The sequence below is a fragment of the Scardinius erythrophthalmus genome (assembly GCF_964197995.2).
Source record: "Scardinius erythrophthalmus genome assembly, chromosome: 16".
Classification (NCBI taxonomy): domain Eukaryota; kingdom Metazoa; phylum Chordata; class Actinopteri; order Cypriniformes; family Leuciscidae; genus Scardinius; species Scardinius erythrophthalmus.
Window position 1 is genome coordinate 26606974 of NC_138236.1, and position 18603 is coordinate 26625576.

An 18603-nucleotide genomic window follows, 5' to 3' on the forward strand; every position below is an offset into this window, starting at 1 on the left:
GTTCGCATTTTGGAATTGTATTCAAGTTTTTAATTTGTATTCAAGTTAAGAAGCCACTCACTTAAAAGGTTTAAACCAGTCATGGTTTGACACATTGTTTGTATTGTTGTTTTTTTTTGTATGTTTTTCTTTTCATTTACAATCTTCAACTTTTCTACCTCCCTCATACAAACTGCAAGGGACGTCAGCAGTCTAATGACTTGAAAGAACTGCATTAATTGTTTGAGTTCAGCCAATGATCTGTGAAATTAGCTCTGAAAAGCCTAGAATTCTTGGCAGAAGTGAAGTACAGTGAGCTCTCATAGTTAACCCTCAGGAGCAGATTTGGAGAGGTGCAATGTACTGTATCATTTAATATTTTCATACTCAGAAAACATGCAGCACTAGCTTTTTATGACTATTGATCTTTTTTTATTGCTATTAAAATAACAAACCGTGACAATATCTTCGATATTTCCAAAGGTAAAATATGTTTGTAGCATTAGATGGGACTTTTCTACCTTACCTTTATGTTTGCAGAGATTTAGGAATGTTCAGTTCATATACTCGTTTCTCCGAAAAGCAATGCTACAGCCAGTTATTCTATTTTGAACTGTCTGTTCCATGTTGGAATGTCTGTTTTTGTTTTGGTCTGTGTGATCCCGCCCACTGCCAATTTAATATTGTTTTGGCACTCTGGGTTGCCAGTTAAAGGAAAACAGTGTACTGTAGCCATGGACGTAAGCAAATGAGGTCAGAGAGTCGCAGATTCTACCCTACCTTTAAAGCCTCGTCATCCATATAAAAATCTCTATGAAAGGGAGCATATTAAAATGCGGAGAAATAACCTCATCAACTTATAGTGTGCAAGTCTCCTCAGATTTCATTATTTTTCACATGATACTCTAGATCAGGGGTCCTTAAATCCAACCCTGGAGGGCCACTGTCCTGCAGAGTTTAGCTCAAACCCAATCAAACTCACTTACTTGCAGTTTTCTAGTAACTTTGAAGACCTTCATTGGCTTGTTTCAGGCATGTTTGATTAGGGATGGAACTAAACTCTGCAGGGCAGTGGCCCTCCAGGACTGGATTTGAGGAACCCTGCTCTAGATGGAGCAGGCTTCTTTTTCCTTAAAGAGATAGTTCACCAAAAAATGAAAATATTGTCATTATTTACTCACCCTTATGTTGTTCCAAACCTGTATGAGTTTCTTTCTTCTGCTGAACACAAAAGAAGATATTTTGAAGAATGTTGGTAACCAAACAGTTGACGGTAGCCATTTAGCAGATCTATTCAACCAAAACCAAACATATTAAAATTGTCATATCCATTACCATGCCAAACACTCAGACAGTTGTCATGACATAAATATTTGATATTCATTTTTATGTCATAACATTTCTTTGTTTTTTTGCTTTATAATATGCTCTCAGACTCTGGGACTTCACTGTATAAGCATACGTTAGATCTTGTGAAGTCAAGCATGGCAGCTATACTGCCTTCTCTCATCATCATATTAAATTACTTGTGCATAAGAATGGATAAATCTCATTAATGTCTGTAGTCGCCAGCCTGATTGCTTTAACCACCAATGAACTGTGGCACACAAGATGATCGGTTGTTCCCCTAATGCATACAGTGTTATCAGATGAATTGACTATGACAATCACTGCAGGAAAAATGAACACAGCAGGAGGCATGTACTATAGTAATGTATGGTGAAATTCCACTGAAGTTTAAAGCCAACACGTTAAACAAATGAATCATCCGCATAGCTGTCTAAACAGCCAAAGCAACACAGAGCGACTTGAGCTGCTCTCAAGTTTTGTGCTGCATTTGGTTGCTCTGTAGTTCTTCCCCTTGACAAAGCTGCAAATTCAAACATGAAATATTGGCATCTATTTTCAAAAACAGCTCTTCTCAAGTTTAAAGTTGTAAGTTAAGATGGTTTCTGTTACAGTCATGTCAGTTAACCAACTCAAAAGCGGAGCTTGATACGGTTTGTATTTGCTGTCGGATGTTGTAGAATGGACCGAAAATACCCTAAAGTATTGTGAGCATTTATCTTTAGCGTTAAAGGTGCAGTATTATTTTCACCACCAGGTTTATGCACTTTTCAGAATTAAGTTGAGAATTCCATAGATTCCAATTCAGTTCCTTAATTTGGATTGAAGTACTGTAAAACAAATGTATAATAAATGTAAAATCAATGTATCAATGCATAAAGATTGATACTATTCAGAAGTTTAGGGGCATTAAGATTTGTTTTATGTTTTTGAAAGAAGTCTCAGCAATGCTGCATTTATTTGATCAAAAACACAGCTAAATTAGTAATATTGGGAAATATTATTACAATTTAAATCTACTTTAATATATTTTCACATTTTATTTATTCCTGTGATCAATTTTCAGAATTGTCTCATGATCCTTTAGAAACCATTACAATTAGCTGATTTGTTACTCAAGAAACCTTTCTTATTAATAAAACAGTTAAAAATGGTTGTGCTGCTTTATATTTTCGTGGAAATGGTGATACATTTTATTCAGAAGAAAAGCATTTATTTAAAATAGAACTTTCTTTTACAACGTAAAAGTCTGTCACTTTTGATCAAATTAATGCATCCTTGCTAAATAGAGGTTTTCACTTTTTAAAAATCTTACTGAACCCAAAATTGAACGATAGATAGATAGATAGATAGATAGATAGATAGATAGATAGATAGACAGGCTGACAGACAGACACACACACACACACACACACACACACAGACAGACAGACAGACAGACAGACAGTTAGATCCATATTAGACAATACAACATACACAAAAATGACTGTGTACTATGTTTTTGACATTCTTAAAAACATCCCTGAGTTGTGTTTACATTTGAGGTTTGTTGGAACATAGCCTCAACCCTCTGCAGTTTCTTTCTGAACACTGCCCTTTAGAATTGTCCCTGTAGCGTGCATTGCACCATACACCTCACACTATTGATTCTAGGGCAAAGAATAAGCAATGCTTCACCAAGCACCCTTCTAAGGTCAAACAGAACTGTCCCTGTATTTCCAGGGGAATAAAGAATCTTGTGGCTGGTGCCTGTTCACATATGGGATTAGTACAGAAATAGATGGCAGGCAAACAGTCTTTAACTGCAACCACATGCATTCTGGATTCTTTTTCTCCATGTTTTATTGCTCCTCCAAACAAAGAGAATGAGGCCTGCAGTGGGATATAGCAAACGTTTTTAAGGCACACTGATCAAAAAATGATTATGCATGAGTGATGCTGTGTTAATGAGTCACTGGCTGGTCAGCTTTTCATCAGCATCACTTGGATCAAGGCCTAGAAATATGAAAACCAATTCAGAGTTAAAAGTAAATAGAAAGAAAGAAAATGCATTCTGTCATTCTGTAATAGCACAAAAACGAATGGTAATTTACTCACCATGTCAACTCATATGACTTTCCTTCCCCAGTGAAACACAAGAAGAAAAATTCTGAAGTCTTTTTTTTCCCATGCATTTACTATGAATGGGGTCTGGAGCTTTCAAGTTTCAAATACGACTCAAAAGCACCATAAATCAATCATACAATGGGTTGATGTGACTCGTGTTGTATTCTCAAAGCATATGATAGCTTTGTGTGAGAAACAGAACAAAACCGATAATCTTCTCCACCAATTTGCTTGCAGCAACCACTGAATCAGTGAACTGAGAACCACATCCATCTAATATGTGAACGAAATATGACAGTGTTCAGAAATATAACAAAGTACTTTATGAAAAATATTTAGCACCTTACCATTGTTGGGGAAAGGTACTTTTAAAAGTAATGCGCTACAATATTGCGCTACTCTCTTAAAAAAGTAACTAATTGCGTTACTCAGTTACTTTTTATGGAAAGTAATGTTACATTACTTTTGCTTTGCTTTTGCTGACTTGGGCTGGAAATAATAACAAAAAAACAAAAACAAAAAATAAGCCTAAGGCTAAAGGAAATGAAATTTTATGCCTGTACATGCGCAGCTAATAGGATGCAGAAGAATTACAAATGAAATTAAACACAAATGTGATGTTTATCCAAAGTCATTTTTGCTTATTAGTATGGTTGAATTGGATCATTGAAGGTCAACAGCAAAGACATTGGTCAATACATTTTTGTGTTATTTAACATATTTAATTATTGCATGTCTGCGTATAGTATTTTGAGTTTGCATTTCACTGTTTTTATTCATTCTGAGTAAAACTGAATCTGTTTTTGTGCAAGTGAGATGAATAAATGCCTGCTCACATTTAGGGCCAGATTTACTAACAGTTTTCGACAGCGCTCTTTTGCCATTAAAAAACCACTGTGAGGATTTACTAAAGAGACGCAGTGAAAAATTTGCCCTGAAATGGCGTGGACAGTATATACAACATATTGCATATGCATATGTAGGAGTTTCCCTTTCAGATGCAGAATTTATGGGAGGAGAATATTTAGATGAATCATGCAAGGTGATTTATAAAGATTTGCGCTAGTCAATTTATTGGCCGCCCAAAAAAAGCATGTCTTAAACCAGATGCTAATTTGCGCTGCTCTTGGTAGGTCATTATGCAAATGATCCGGCCGCGTCTGTGTTCTTTAATTTGCCCGTCAGCAGATCACACGCAGAACTTTCCACTACCATTGGTGCTTTTATGGGATTGTGCTCTCGCGCTAATTTTCCCTGTATAGTGTCACACATATTGTTTGTTCTTAGTTTCAGTTTTCATGGACTTTTGGTTTGTTACATGTGGGCGAGTAAATGATGGGTGAACTATTTTAAAGAGCAGACGTATCCAGGCTCTTTAATATTCTGACGCAGAAGGAAAATTTTCACACATGTGAAACACAAAATCACACCATTTCAGCTCTGTTCACTGTTCTGTTCATTCTTTCTTTTTTTCCCCAGGCGCCAGCCTGCACACTGCAGACCAGCGGTACTTCTGGTTCCACCACAGCGACGGTGATACAATGAGCGTCCAAAACCCAGAGGAGATGAACCTGTGTTCCGCTGTTTGGGCTGTGGTGGCCTACGTGGTCGCTGACCTGGAGGAAATGCTCCCCAGATAGTGAGTCTCTCATAAACGCCTGAACAAACCCCTGTCCATCAGCTTACAGCAGCTGGTCGATCAAACCGCTACCTTGAGAATTCTCTATCAGCCTGATGTTTTTTTTTGTGATTTGACTTTATCATAACCTCAGATACACTCCTGATCACTCCACTGTCATGTAGTATGTACTGCTACTTTTATACATGTGTAATTTTCCTTTTTAATTGTCTTATTATCCTTTTAGAATGTGAAAGAGTTCCAACTATGTAATTTCTATTTGTAATTTATTTATTGATTTGACAAATTTCTACACATAAGCAGTTAGTAATCTTAAAATGTACATTAAAAAACTGAATAAAGATCCAGCATCCGTGACAAAAATTTGAAGAGTCTTGGTTTCAAAATTTCATATAAACAGTGATAAACAGTGTGATGCTGTTATGATGTAATTTTCCATGAATAGGTCTTATTCATCAGATCATATGACTTCCCCTTGGAAACTAAGCCTAGGTCCGCTTTCCTAAAACAAACAAGGTAATGGAAATGCTGCTATCCAGTCATCCTTCCTCTAATGTAAAAATATATATCTATTGTTTTTTTGAGAAGGTGTTAAAAGGTTAGGTGAAAATGATCATTTACTCACCCTCATGCCCTTCCGAACTCAAAAGACTTTCATTCATCACTAAAACACAATTGAAGATATGTTTTATTAAATCTGAGAAATGTCTGTCCTTTCATTGAATCATTGAATTTCATTGAGTCAAACAATTTATAAGATAATTGCGACTTTTTATCTCACAATTCTGACTTTCTTTCTCAGAATTGCTAGATATAAACTTGCAATTGTGAGTTGTAAAGTCAGAATTGCGGGATATAAAGTCACAATTGTGAGAAATAAAGTCAGAATGGCCAGATATAAACTCGAGTTATAAAGTCAAATTCTGAGGAAGACTGATAGACTCGCCATAGCGAGAAAGAATTTGGAGATAAAAAGTCGCAATTACCTTTTTTTATTTTGTATTCAGTGGCGGAAACCAGCTTCCATACATTCCAGCAAAAACTTTGATGCTTCAAAAAGTTCATAAAGACATTGTAACAGTAATCCACTTGAATTAAGAGATTTAATCCAAGTCTTCTGAACAGACGTGATCGCTTTATATAATGAACAGATTTAATTGGCACATTTAATATTAGGTCTTTATTCACATCTAAACATTGATCAATGCACATACAGTACATATACTGTTGTACATAAAATATTGGAAGCACATTTGAGCCAAGAACCAATGAGGTTTGTTCTTTGAGCTTCCGTTTACCATATTTATAAACTTATGCATGTGTATTGATTAATGTTTATATGTGAAAAAGCCTAAATTAAATATATGTATCATATAAAGCTAACATGTTTCTTCAGAAGACTTGATTTATATGGACTACATTTACAATGTCTTTATTTAAAGCTTAAACGTTTTATTTGCATGGACTTTAAATGGACGGACAGAAATCTCTTATGTTTCTTCAAAACGAAAGTCTTGTTTGAAATGACATGAGGGTTCATGAGTAAATGATGACAACATTTTTGGGTGAACTAACCCTAGAACTAAGCACTCAGAATTGAAAGCACCAGGCTGGAATTTGTCAGATATTGTAGTAAAGTTATAGAGCTCCATCACATTAAATCTATAACATCTGCTTGAGAATGAGAAAAATCCTGATTTAGGGTAATTTTTCATCTGAAAAACAAGTTAATTCTGAATAACTGGTTTCAAAAATGCTTCTGACAAAATATCCTTTCCTAAACCTTTCTTTGTGGTGTGGTTATTAGAATTTATCAGATAATCTTATGCTGAAATTAAATATTTAAACATCAAAAAAGGATACTTCAGATTCGTGAAACTTTCTTACATTATTGTGATGAAAGTTGTGTGTACTTGACATTAAAAGCATATAGTGCTGTTTATCAGGCAAAAGAAATAGGTAATCTTGCATCCTCATTTTGTTGTATGTGTACGTGTGTCTGCCCATGTGTGCCTGCACTTAATGTCTGGTTTTCAATTTCATCAAACAAGTAAGTTCTTGTTTCTATGACAACTTGGATTAAGATAAGCATTATGCAAGAAAATCGGCCCGGTCTTTAGATTTCCCACAGCGTATCTACTCGTGCTGACTAAATCTGAATCATACAAGCATCTTGAATGCACATGTTTCACAAAGAGAAATGTCACAGACTTGGGAGGTTATGTGTCACTTTCATGGGATCTGTGCTTTTTTTCTTTTTTTTTTCTTTTTTTCTTTTTTTTTGTTTCGCAACGATTACATGCTGACATGAACTTTTTATAGAGAAAATTACCCAGATAAGTTTGGTTAGTAGGGTAATAGGTCAGTGTATGCTCAAAATGAAGACCTGGTTGTATTTAAGTGGTGCTTACTTGACTTTCACTGTCTCATAGACATACTTTTTCATCTGTCCTAAAGAAAAATGACTCCACAAGAGTTTTTTCTCTCTGCTTTGATCGGGTAACAAAAGTTTGCAGACATTGACCCAAGGCTGCTTTTATATTGCCTTGGGTCTCAGATTGGAGACCACATCATAGAGGCATTTTCCTGGGATTTTCAGAGACTTAACTTTATCAAAAGCTGCCAAGACTATTTCTTTGGCCTCGATGTACTATATTAACAAGGTCCAGCCACAACATTTCTTAAAGGAATATTCTGGATTCAGTACAAGTTATGCTCAATCGATGCTCAATCAGTTTTAGTGGCATAATATTGACTACCACGAAAACAATTTATTGGCTTGTACTTTCTTTTCTTTAAAATCAGTAGCTACGTTTACATGGACACAATCGGAATGAAATCAATCCGATTGATGAATCCGAACAAGGTGTTTACATGAATGATAAATAAAGTAATCGGGTTGATGTGCGCGTTTATATGTCACAAGTTTCAAATCGGATCTGATGTTTTGACATGCGCACACTGCACGAATATACAGACTTTCCCGCATAAATATTCTCATCTATTGGTTCTTTATTTGTTTAAAACAGCAGACGTAATATTAATTCGTCTCTGGTCATAATTTAGAGCATATTAACCGTTTTGCCGTGCTGCTTATTGATCACGCAGTAAAAATGCCCCTCCCCGCAGCCAAAACCAGTCGTCTGTGGATGAGAATCCAAAACAAGCACTGGTGGGACGTTGTCCTGCTTCACTTCACAGACGCGCGAGTGAAATTAGGATTTTAGAATGACGGGAAACTTATTAATATGACACTTTATTCAACAGGAAGAACAGCTCGTTCCGCGCGTCATACGTCATTACGCTATTTAACGTCATCGCACATGCGCAGTCCTTTTAGTTTCGGTTTTCAATCCGATCAAGTGTTTACATGTTCTCTCGATCGGATTACAAAAGGGATAAACCACCCCTTTCAATCGGATCGAAATTTCATTCGGATCGAGCTCAATCGGATCGATTAAGGTGTTTACATGAGGGTTTTTTAGTCCGATTGAGCCGTCAGTCCGATTATAAGTGTCCATGTAAACGCAGCTACTGTTACAGTAAAGCACTTATAATGGAAGTAAATGTGGCTAATCCATAACATTAACATATATATATATATATATATATATATATATATATATATATATATATATATATATATATATATATATATATATATATAAATTTTTTAAAGTCTTTCAAAAGTCAAGGCAAACAAAATGTGATTTTAGTGTGAAAAAAATTACTTGCTAATCTTTTCTGTGTAAAGTTGTACCCAATATTATGGCTTCATTGACATGACAACATAGACCAGTTAACTCTAAAACTGATTATTTTAACAGCTTTACAACTCAAATTATACTCACGTATTAACAGAAAATTGTATGCACCTGTAAGTGCTTTTATAAAATGACAAGCTTCACATTTCTGCAGTTAAATTCCATTGTAAGTGCCGGGACGCAAAAAAATTATTTATTATTTATTTTGTGGTAATCCTGTTGACCGAGCTTAGTTGTTCTAAACCCGTAACACTTTTGTTCAACATCTTTGGAACGCAAAGGAAGATATTTTTAATAATTTTTCTCCTTCCATTGAAAGTCTATGCAATCAACATTTTAATGGAAGCTCAAACTTTAATGCTTGATGTGAGAGAACCAATGAGGATTGTTCTCAATCATTAACCAATCACATTTTGAGCTTATGTCATTTACCATATTGAATGTGCTCCCTGTACAGTATGTGCGTTTATCTACATTAAATCTGTTCATCGTATAAAGCGATCGTGTCTCCTCTGATGACTTGGATTAAACCATCTGATTTATATGGATTACTTTTTGATGCATGAAGATGTTGTTTGCATAGACTTTCAATGGATGGACAAAAACTATGAAAGACTATTACAAAATACCTTTGTCTTATGGTTTGGAAAGAATTCATGGTTTAAGACAGAATTTTCAATTTTGGCTGAACTATCCCTTTAACTTGCACTGAACCTGGAACACCACTGCAACCTTTCTTCTGTGGAATGTTCATATTTGTTTTAATGTAGTCAGGATATCATTTGAGCTCTTGTTTTTGAGTTCCACAGTGCAGACGTTGGGGTGTGGTGGTAAAAGTAGCAGCATCGCACCTTCACAGTTATTTTCCAGCTCAAAGAGAGGAGAGAATTGCTTAGAGTAGAAAACAGCTGGAAGCTTTTAGCCGCATTTGTGTATGTTATTGCAAATGATGTCAGGATTTTTGAGGGCACCGCTCGGCCTAAGAAAACAAAACTTAGAGCTCAATCTAGACATAGGAGGCGCAATATGTTAACTTTCCCAGAAATCCTGGGTACAGAAGTGTGTGTAAGAGTTGTTTGGAATGCTAGACTTGGCTTTGGTCTTAAAAGCATGCCTGGGATAGATGCATATGGAAGCGGTCAGTAATTTAATTACAGGTTGTGGAAGCACAGATCGCGGAAAGTAAAAGCACTCATTGTGACGTGGGTACTGTTGATCATACTAAACCCATTTTTTGTGCCTTAAAAGTTTCATCTGCTTACTAACAGACTTCCAAATAGGGCCATTGAGTTTAATGAGGTTATGCAGAGATTGTTGAGTGTAATGAGTTGGAAAATCTTGTGAGTGGGAAAGGCCACTATTTCCTCCATTTACCTACACTGAAGACAGCCCACCAGTAAACACAACACAAACCAATTTAAAGTTCCACAGAGTCACCTTCTTTACATAGGGTTATGAAGCGTGATGTCCATCCATCATGCTTTATTTATAGAATCAACTCGTCCCTTTTCACCAGGCTGGGCGTTGGGATGTCTTTATGCAAGCACACAAAATATATATGTCAGAGTTATAGAGGAGACCTAAAACAAAGCCAAGGTGGTTGAGGAGCAGTTGGTGAAGAATGTTAAACTTATTTTTTTTTTAAAGGAATCAACAAGGTTTGTAACATCCCTGTAATCATCCCTCCTTTTCTTTCTTTAAAAAAAAAAGAAAAAAAGTGGAGGTTACAGTAAGGTGAATGGGACCAATTTTTGGAGGATTTAAAAGCTAAAATGTTTAGTTTATAATTTTATAAAAACATTTACATTAAAGGTGCAGTAAGCAATTTCTGAAAAAAAAATTCAGAAGAAAACTTTAGCAAATTTTTATTTAGTTCAATGGTTTGTAAGTCACCACAAGATTGCTTTACTGTCATTAATTGACAGATAGTTGACGAGCGGCTTTTGGAACGGAGCATCTCTGTGGGGCTGGATGCCTTATGGCCAAATGTAGATCTCTGTTAGTCAGCTAGCTCAGATCGGAGAGCTCCTCCTGAAGCTGCCAGCTTTTGATCATGCTGTCAGTGTGAATATGAACACATTATTGCTGGTGTAAGAGACACGTTATGGAAAGCCTTGTTCTGGGGCTCAGTACAATATATTAGTGATCATGTCAGGGGAACAGAAGGTAAATTAAAATGAACAACTATAAACACTTTGTTAGTGGCACTTTCACACTATTTTTACATTTTACACTATGATGTTTCTTTAGGGTTCTTTTTTTAAGCATTAGATGCACAAATAGCATGTTAAAGTGAGAATTATAGTACACTCTTAGAAAGGGTTTTATAAAGAACCGTAAAGGGTTCTGTCAGGCACTTCATTTATATAACCTTTTAGTGGTTTCCATCATGGTATAATTTTAAGGATTTATTTCATTTTTTAATTTAAATCATTTTTATGAATTACACAGCTTGTAAACATACTTTATCACTAAAAACCCATCAAAGTATTATGCAATCATTTAAGACATTTCTTCTTACATAGAACCTTTTTGGCACAAAGGTTTTTTTAAATTGAGAAATTAAAACCTATATAGATCCCCATTGAACCTTTTTTTTTTTTTATACCATAAGACGTAGACACCCATCCCACATACACACACACACACACTCACAAATCAGTTAAGCGCAAATCTTGCCTTAAAAATGGTTTTCATTGGTCAACTCAATCACGCAGTCAGCTGTCAAGAAGAGTTCAGACTCTTCAGAAATGTTATTATCAGTATGTGCTACTAATGCTACACTGAGGTTAAGGTTGGGATTAAGGCTTGATATTTATTTCAGCATTATTTACATTTACATTATTTACATTATCAATCAGTAATGACTGACATGACATTGGCTGAAGGGTGATGTTTACGCTGGTTTCAGTGAAAAAATTACACATTTTAAACACCAATATCACCTTAGAGGTCTTGATATTTATACACTCATCTAAAGGATTATTAGGAACACCGTACTAATACTGTGTTTGACCCCCTTTCGCCTTCAGAACTGCCTTAATTCTACATGGTGCTGAAAGCATTCTTTAGAAATGTTGGCCCATAGACAGGATAGCATCTTGCAGTTGATGGAGATTTGTGGGATGCACATCCAGGGCACGAAGCTCCCGTTCCACCACATCCCAAAGATGCTCTATTGGGTTGAGATCTGGTGACTGTGGGGGGCATTTTAGTACTGTGAACTCATTGTCATGTTCAAGAAACCAATTTGAAATGATTCGAGCTTTGTGACATGGTGCATTATCCTGCTGGAAGTAGCCATCAGAGGATGGGTACATGGTGGTCATAAAGGGATGGACATGGTCAGAAACAATGCTCAGGTAGGCCGTGACATTTAAACGATGCCCAATTGGCACTAAGAGGCCTAAAGTGTGCCAAGAAAACATCCCCCACACCATTGCACCACCACCACCAGCCTGCACAGTGGTAACAAGGCATGATGGATCCATGTTCTCATTCTGTTTACGCCAAATTCTGACTCTACCATCTGAATGTCTCAACAGAAATCGAGACTCATCAGACAGACAAACAGTCTTCAACTGTCCAATTTTGGTGAGCTCGTGCAAATTGTAGCCTCTTTTTCCTATTTGTAGTGGAGATGAGTGGTACCCGGTGGGGTCTTCTGCTGTTGTAGCCCATCCGCCTCAAGGTTGTGCATGTTGTGGCTTCACAAATGCTTTGCTGCATACCTCGGTTGTAACGAGTGGTTATTTCAGTCAAAGTTGCTCTTCTATCAGCTTGAATCAGTCGGCCCATTCTCCTCTGACCTCTAGCATCAACAAGGCATTTTCGCCCACAGGACTGCCGCACACTGGATGTTTTTCCCTTTTCACACCATTCTTTGTAAACCCTAGAAATGGTTGTGCGGGAAAATCCCAGTAACTGAGCAGATTGTGAAATACTCAGAAATACTCAATACTCAAATACTCAAATACCCATCTGGCACCAACAACCATGCCTCGCTCAAAATTGCTTAAATCACCTTTCTTTCCCATTCTGACATTCATTTTGGAGTTCAGGAGATTGTCTTGACCAGGACCAGGCCCGGAGTGGGTAATCGGGAGAATCGGGAGAATTCCCGGTGGGCCGCTTCACTTTTGGGCCGGTCGAGGAATTTTTTGCATGAGAATGTTTATTTATTTTTTACATTTCAATGTCACGTTAGTTACATTAGGCTACACACGTTCTGTATTCTGACACCGCAGCGCGCAGCCTCTGCATGGATTGTACCATGTGAGGGAGTTCTCCCCTCCCCTCCTATAGAGTTGGTTGGGTCCATAACCTGTCTTTTCCAAAACGTTTTCTCAGGTAGGCTACCGCGGCACCACCGGCGCCTACCGATAGCTGGGCCGGCCCTGCAGTAACGGTGCACGTCAGGGAGGATGGGTGGGAGGAAGAGGCCCGGAGGTATGGAAGCTTTGTTTCCGCCACAGAATAAAACATTTTAAAAGATAATTGCGACTTTTTATCTCACAATTTGACTTAATTTCTCAGAATTGCGAGATATAAAGTCAGAACTGCGTGAAATAAAGTCACAAATGCATGTTATAAAGTCAGAATTGCGAGATATAGAGTCAGAATTGTGTGATATAAAGTCGCAATTGTGTGTTATAAAGTCAGAATTGCGAGATATAAAGTCAGAATTGTGTGAAATAAAGTCGCAATTGCTTCTTATAAAGTCAGAATTGCAAGATATAAAGTCAGAACTGTGTGAAATAAAGTCACAATTGCTTCTTATAAAGTCAGAATTGCAAGATATAAAGTCAGAATTGCGAGATATAAAGTCAGAATTGTGTGAAATAAAGTCGCAATTGCTTATAAAGTCAGAACTGCGAGATATAGCCTAGAGTCAGAATTGTGTGATATAAAGTCGCAATTGCTTATAAAGTCAGAATTGTGAAATATAAAGTCAGAATTGTATGAAATAAAGTTGCAATTGCTTCTTAAAGTCTAAGTGAATTAATATTTAACCTTTAGGCTACATTATTTGTTAACCTATGGTAATACAAACTACACAATAGTACGAGCTGAACTGTTACTTCATTTATCCAATTTAGAAAAAGTGCTAATTTGGAATTCCACCATGGAAAAAGTGGGCCGGTCTTGGGCCTGAAACTCCCGGGCTGAAAAGTTGAAAATTTGGTTGTGTTAGCCTGTTTTTTTTTTTTTTTTTTTTTTTTTTTTTTTTTACATTTGATTTGGTTGTTTAATATTAATTTTAGAAAATTAAACAATCACAAAAATTAAGTTTTTAAACTACTTAGACATGCTCAAATTTGGTAACAGAGTTGGAAAAATGGAAGATTCATAGAAAATCAATGAGAATAGAAGTCAACAGAACAAAACGGCTTTCCTCCTGAGGTTGACGATCAACATTTTCTGAAGGTTAATCACCTGCTTTCATCGTCATTTGTTGTAGAAAGAAAAAAATGCCATTTTTGTTATTGTGAAAAGTGGCTTCAAATGGCAATGTACAGACCATTGAAGGTTTTATCTTCTTAGATAATAGGTTTTATTTGCAACCAAACACAGCCAAGCCATGTCCCTGGGGGATAAAGAGAGGATATTCCGAAATGCAGCATTCAATTCAATTTTACTGAATCAACTGAATGAATATTTCATGCAATATATCTCAGACAGGATTCAATGAAATCCATCATCTCTTATGTATCCAATTTGAGCAATCTATGACTACTTTTCCAAGTTAGCTCATCCCATTTTGATAACATATTTCAGTAGGATGGCACTAAATGTAAGGTTTAACAAATGTTTGTGTGTTGCCAGTCAGTGCAACTGAAATCAGCAGATTTGTTGTCTCTGTTCCCTGTGAGATTTGTTGTAGCCAGAGGTTAAGTTCAGCTGTGGCTGCCAGTGAAACTCAGCTTGTCTCATTTTTCAGTTTTCATCTGGTTTCCAAATATTCAGTGTGTGCTCAACCCTGCATTTTGATTGACACGTTCAAGTGAGGTAATTCTGGTGTGTTTGCTGTAAGGGAGGACCAGTTCCTATTAATGCTAATGCCAATGCTAATTCCCTGCTGTTGTATAGGTGTCCTCAAGAATTTTCTGCCTTCATTAAGATTTTTTATTTATTTTTTGCCGCATTAGGTTTTGTCAGACTTTAGCTTTACACGATTTGGGGTAAATTGTTAATATCTGCTTTAGAAATGTATTCAGACCTTGTAAAAGGAATAATAAAAAAACGACTAAAATTGCGTTGATTTTAAAGTACGTTTGGCATGTTGTAGTTCTTCACAAATATGCTTTGGATAAAAAGTTCTGTTTTTCTAGACAGTAATCATTATCTTCACTGTGTCTTTTTTGAATACAATATAAGTACTTAAGCAAGTAAGAAAAAAATAAATTGCTTGACAAACCACTGAGTGGCTTAATTGGACGGTTTTCTCTTTTTCTGTAACTTTGATGTATGACTGCTCTTTAGATGAGTTTTCCACAGCCTTGTGTTTTCACACGGTACAATGGAAGATAAGGCCACAGCAATCCAGTCTTTTCAATAAAATGTGCAACAGATGCTTCAGATCACAATCCATGGATTCCTAGAATTCTATGAAGCTTAAGAAAAAGAACATGGCCAGTTTTGCAGCCTATTCAGAACAAAATGTGTCCCTGAGAAAGACAAATAAAGAAAGCTCAAATCCTCAAACTGTTGTTTGTTTTATGACCCTTTATGTACAGCACTTTGGTCAACTACTGTTGTTTTTAAACGTGCTCGGGAAATAAATTAAACTTGAAACTTGAAACCCTTCTCCCCTTTAATCAAATTTAACATCAGGGTTGCAGCGTTATCAGATATCGAACAAGTTGAGCCCACCAAATCAATGAAAACGTTTTTGACTATGACCACGGATAATATCAGAATTTGTGAAAGTGTGCAGACATAGTTTTTAGATTCTACCCTCTTGGAGATCAGGTCTGCTCCATCAGTCTTCAGAAAGTTCATTTGTCCTGACATGGTTTTGACTTCGCTGACAGGTTGAAGTGCACATCCACTTAAATTTATATGGCTGATTTTATGAGGCACTTGTCACTTTTTTTCTTATTGAAATTGATTTCAAGACCGTGTTATTCTTGAGATTTAGGAAAGAGCGACTAGACTATTGAAACGGAGGCTGAGCTGATGCAATTTATTGCAATCGAGTGGTATAATAGTAAAACAGCCTGTTCTACTGCCTATTGTCTGTAATGATTTTTTCTCCACTGTATTTTTTTTTTCCAATTTCACTTAAAGTAGTCAATCATCCAAATTGCACAAAGCTGTAGAGTCTATTTTTCATTATAGCATTGCACGGAAGACACTATTGATTGTGTCTTCTGCAAAAATGATACAATCTTTGTAGAAGTTTATATCATTAACAGCTCTGTGCAGTTTCATCATTGTCTCACAGCTGGCAACGTACACAAAGTAGTGTCAGGCTGCTGAATATTTACATTTGTTTCATACTGAGCAATAAAAAGGATGCAAGATAAATTGTTTTGTAGGATTTATCTATTACAGATGTACACTGTTCATTGCTTTGTTGAAAAAAAGTTGTGGGATTGGTTGTACTACCTTCACTTTAACCAGTTAGAAATGAGGAAATCACTATAGCCGCTTTCCGACCCGGATGTTCCTGCGGTGCGAACACGCCGACTAGGAACGATTATAGTTCTAGGAACTCCATTTGTAGGAACTAATTTAGGTCCTTCTTCAGAGTAGGGTCTAAACCAGTACTATTGAGAGCCTAAGTCCCGCCCCTCCGCTTCCGGCTCATGTGACCTTATTTCGGAAAAAATATGTATGGAAGTCAATGGCGAAAGATAACTTATCTTTTTATTCCGTCTGAACTGTGCCCTGAACTACACATATGATGTTTGTCAATTTAAAAGGTAATTATGAAAGTCAAGAAAGTCGCAGTTTGTCATAAAACAGAAGAGTAACGTTTAGTTTTATGTGAAAATCGCTCAATGAACTACATCTCTCGTCTCGCACTATGTACGTCACAAGATCCGTTGCTCGTATGTGTGTATTCTGGCTCAAAACACTCAGGCATGACATAGTAACGTTACGATTATAATGTAAGACTATAGAAAAAATGACAGACGTTAGCTTCAGTAAAGTTAGCTTCATTCATTTAGAGAAAAGGTATGCCGTCGCATGTGCGCCTTCTGGGTTTGTAGTCTTTGTAATTACGTATTTTCACAGTCTTATACCTCAGCAGTTTTACATCAAGCTGCGACTTTCTTGACTTTAAAATGTATCTTTTAAATTGAAAAACATCATATGTGTAAATCAGGGCACAATTCAAACGAGATCAAAATATTTGTTGTCTCTCGCCATTGACTACCATACAATATTTTTCCGAAATAAGGTCCCATGGTGGTCGACCGGAAGGGGAGGGACTTAGACTCTCTATAGGAACTACCCGTGACGTTAGTGTACGTTGATTGACCGAACGCACGCGGAACACCAGCACCCGCCATTTTTAAAACAGCTAGAATGTAAACACAGATTATAGCCTATATTTACTCTATAAACTAACTATACAAACATGGAAAACAGTGATAGATGGGTCTCTAAACCTATATGCTGAAGAGAAAATCCAACGCAACTTTGAGGGGACCAAGCCAAACATGATTATGTTTATCTGCCCAGCTAGCAACACTGGACATCAACCACACGGCATAACGTTAGGCTAATAACCTTTTTTCATATACGGTCTACTTTCTATAACAGTTCTATCTAATAAGATATTAAACAGTACTGTTAGACAGATTGCTAACTAATAAACACAGAGAATGTGACCATTGTTTGCTCTGGCGTTCTCAGCGCCGCCAAAATAAAGGTCCGTCGCGCCGTCAAAATAAAAGTCACCGTGCTTGCGTCACTCCCTTACCCCTCCTACCAGTTCCTATGGCCACTTGGCCAGTGCGAACGCAAACAGCAAAACCGAGTTTGGGGGAGAGTAGTTCTTAGAACTGTTTAGAAGTGGACAGTTCCTAGAACTAAGTACCTGTAACTACTTGGTCAGAAAGCGGCTTATGATACATGATCTCCACCCTACTGATGACAGTAGAAGCTGTCAAAACACGTGTTACAGTATCATGGGTCCGTGCGTCAGGTCTCAAAGTGACAGCAACCTAATATACCTGCTGCCAAATTATGAGATAATATTAAAAATATGTCTATAGTGTAGCTAATATAGCTAATATCTATAGTTTTCCCCCATGATATCGATGTTAAAATTGAGGCCAGTTAAAATGTTGAGTGGCTAGCCAGACCTTCAGACTGACGACAGAAGGTCTGGACTCTATCGCAGCTTTTCTTAGCAAAGGGCCGCCCAGAGGCCACATGACTGACATATAACGCAACCAATCACAGTTCGTTTTGTTCCGCGTCATTTTTTGGGGCGTGACAATATAATGTCGATGTCCCTACAATAACAGACCAGCGTGCATCTAATAAATGATTGATTCAAGAACGTCGTGCAAGTTTACTGCAACAATGGAGCCACGAACTTCACATACTTCAAAACACATACTTCAGCGTTTAGTTGATTCTGGTAAGCGCTCATTGTCCCAGTGTAAACACAACGGCTTTCTTCTTCCACGAGGGTTTTTTTGATGTCATGGCATTTGTTTCCATGTGGACTGATACACACATCTCCCGGACATCCTTATTCAACCAATCAGATCGCAACTTCGATCAGAAATGTGTGCCATATGCATC

The 18603-nt window shown here is 36.9% G+C and overlaps 1 protein-coding gene across 2 annotated transcripts in view; it reads left to right on the plus strand.

Moving 5' to 3' along the window:
* LOC308704043 (carboxypeptidase Q-like) overlaps window positions 1–18603 on the plus strand; it is a 97215-nt gene that overhangs the window by 68968 nt on the left and 9644 nt on the right. Inside the window, exon 8 of one of the 2 annotated variants that reach the window (XM_081388106.1) lies at window positions 4912–7019. In XM_081388106.1, coding sequence (XP_081244232.1) covers window positions 4912–5072 — 161 coding nt within the window. In that variant the 3' untranslated portion in view covers window positions 5073–7019. Of the gene's footprint in view, window positions 1–4911; window positions 7020–18603 lie in introns of those variants that run through there. The other variant, XM_081388107.1, reaches the window with a different exon arrangement.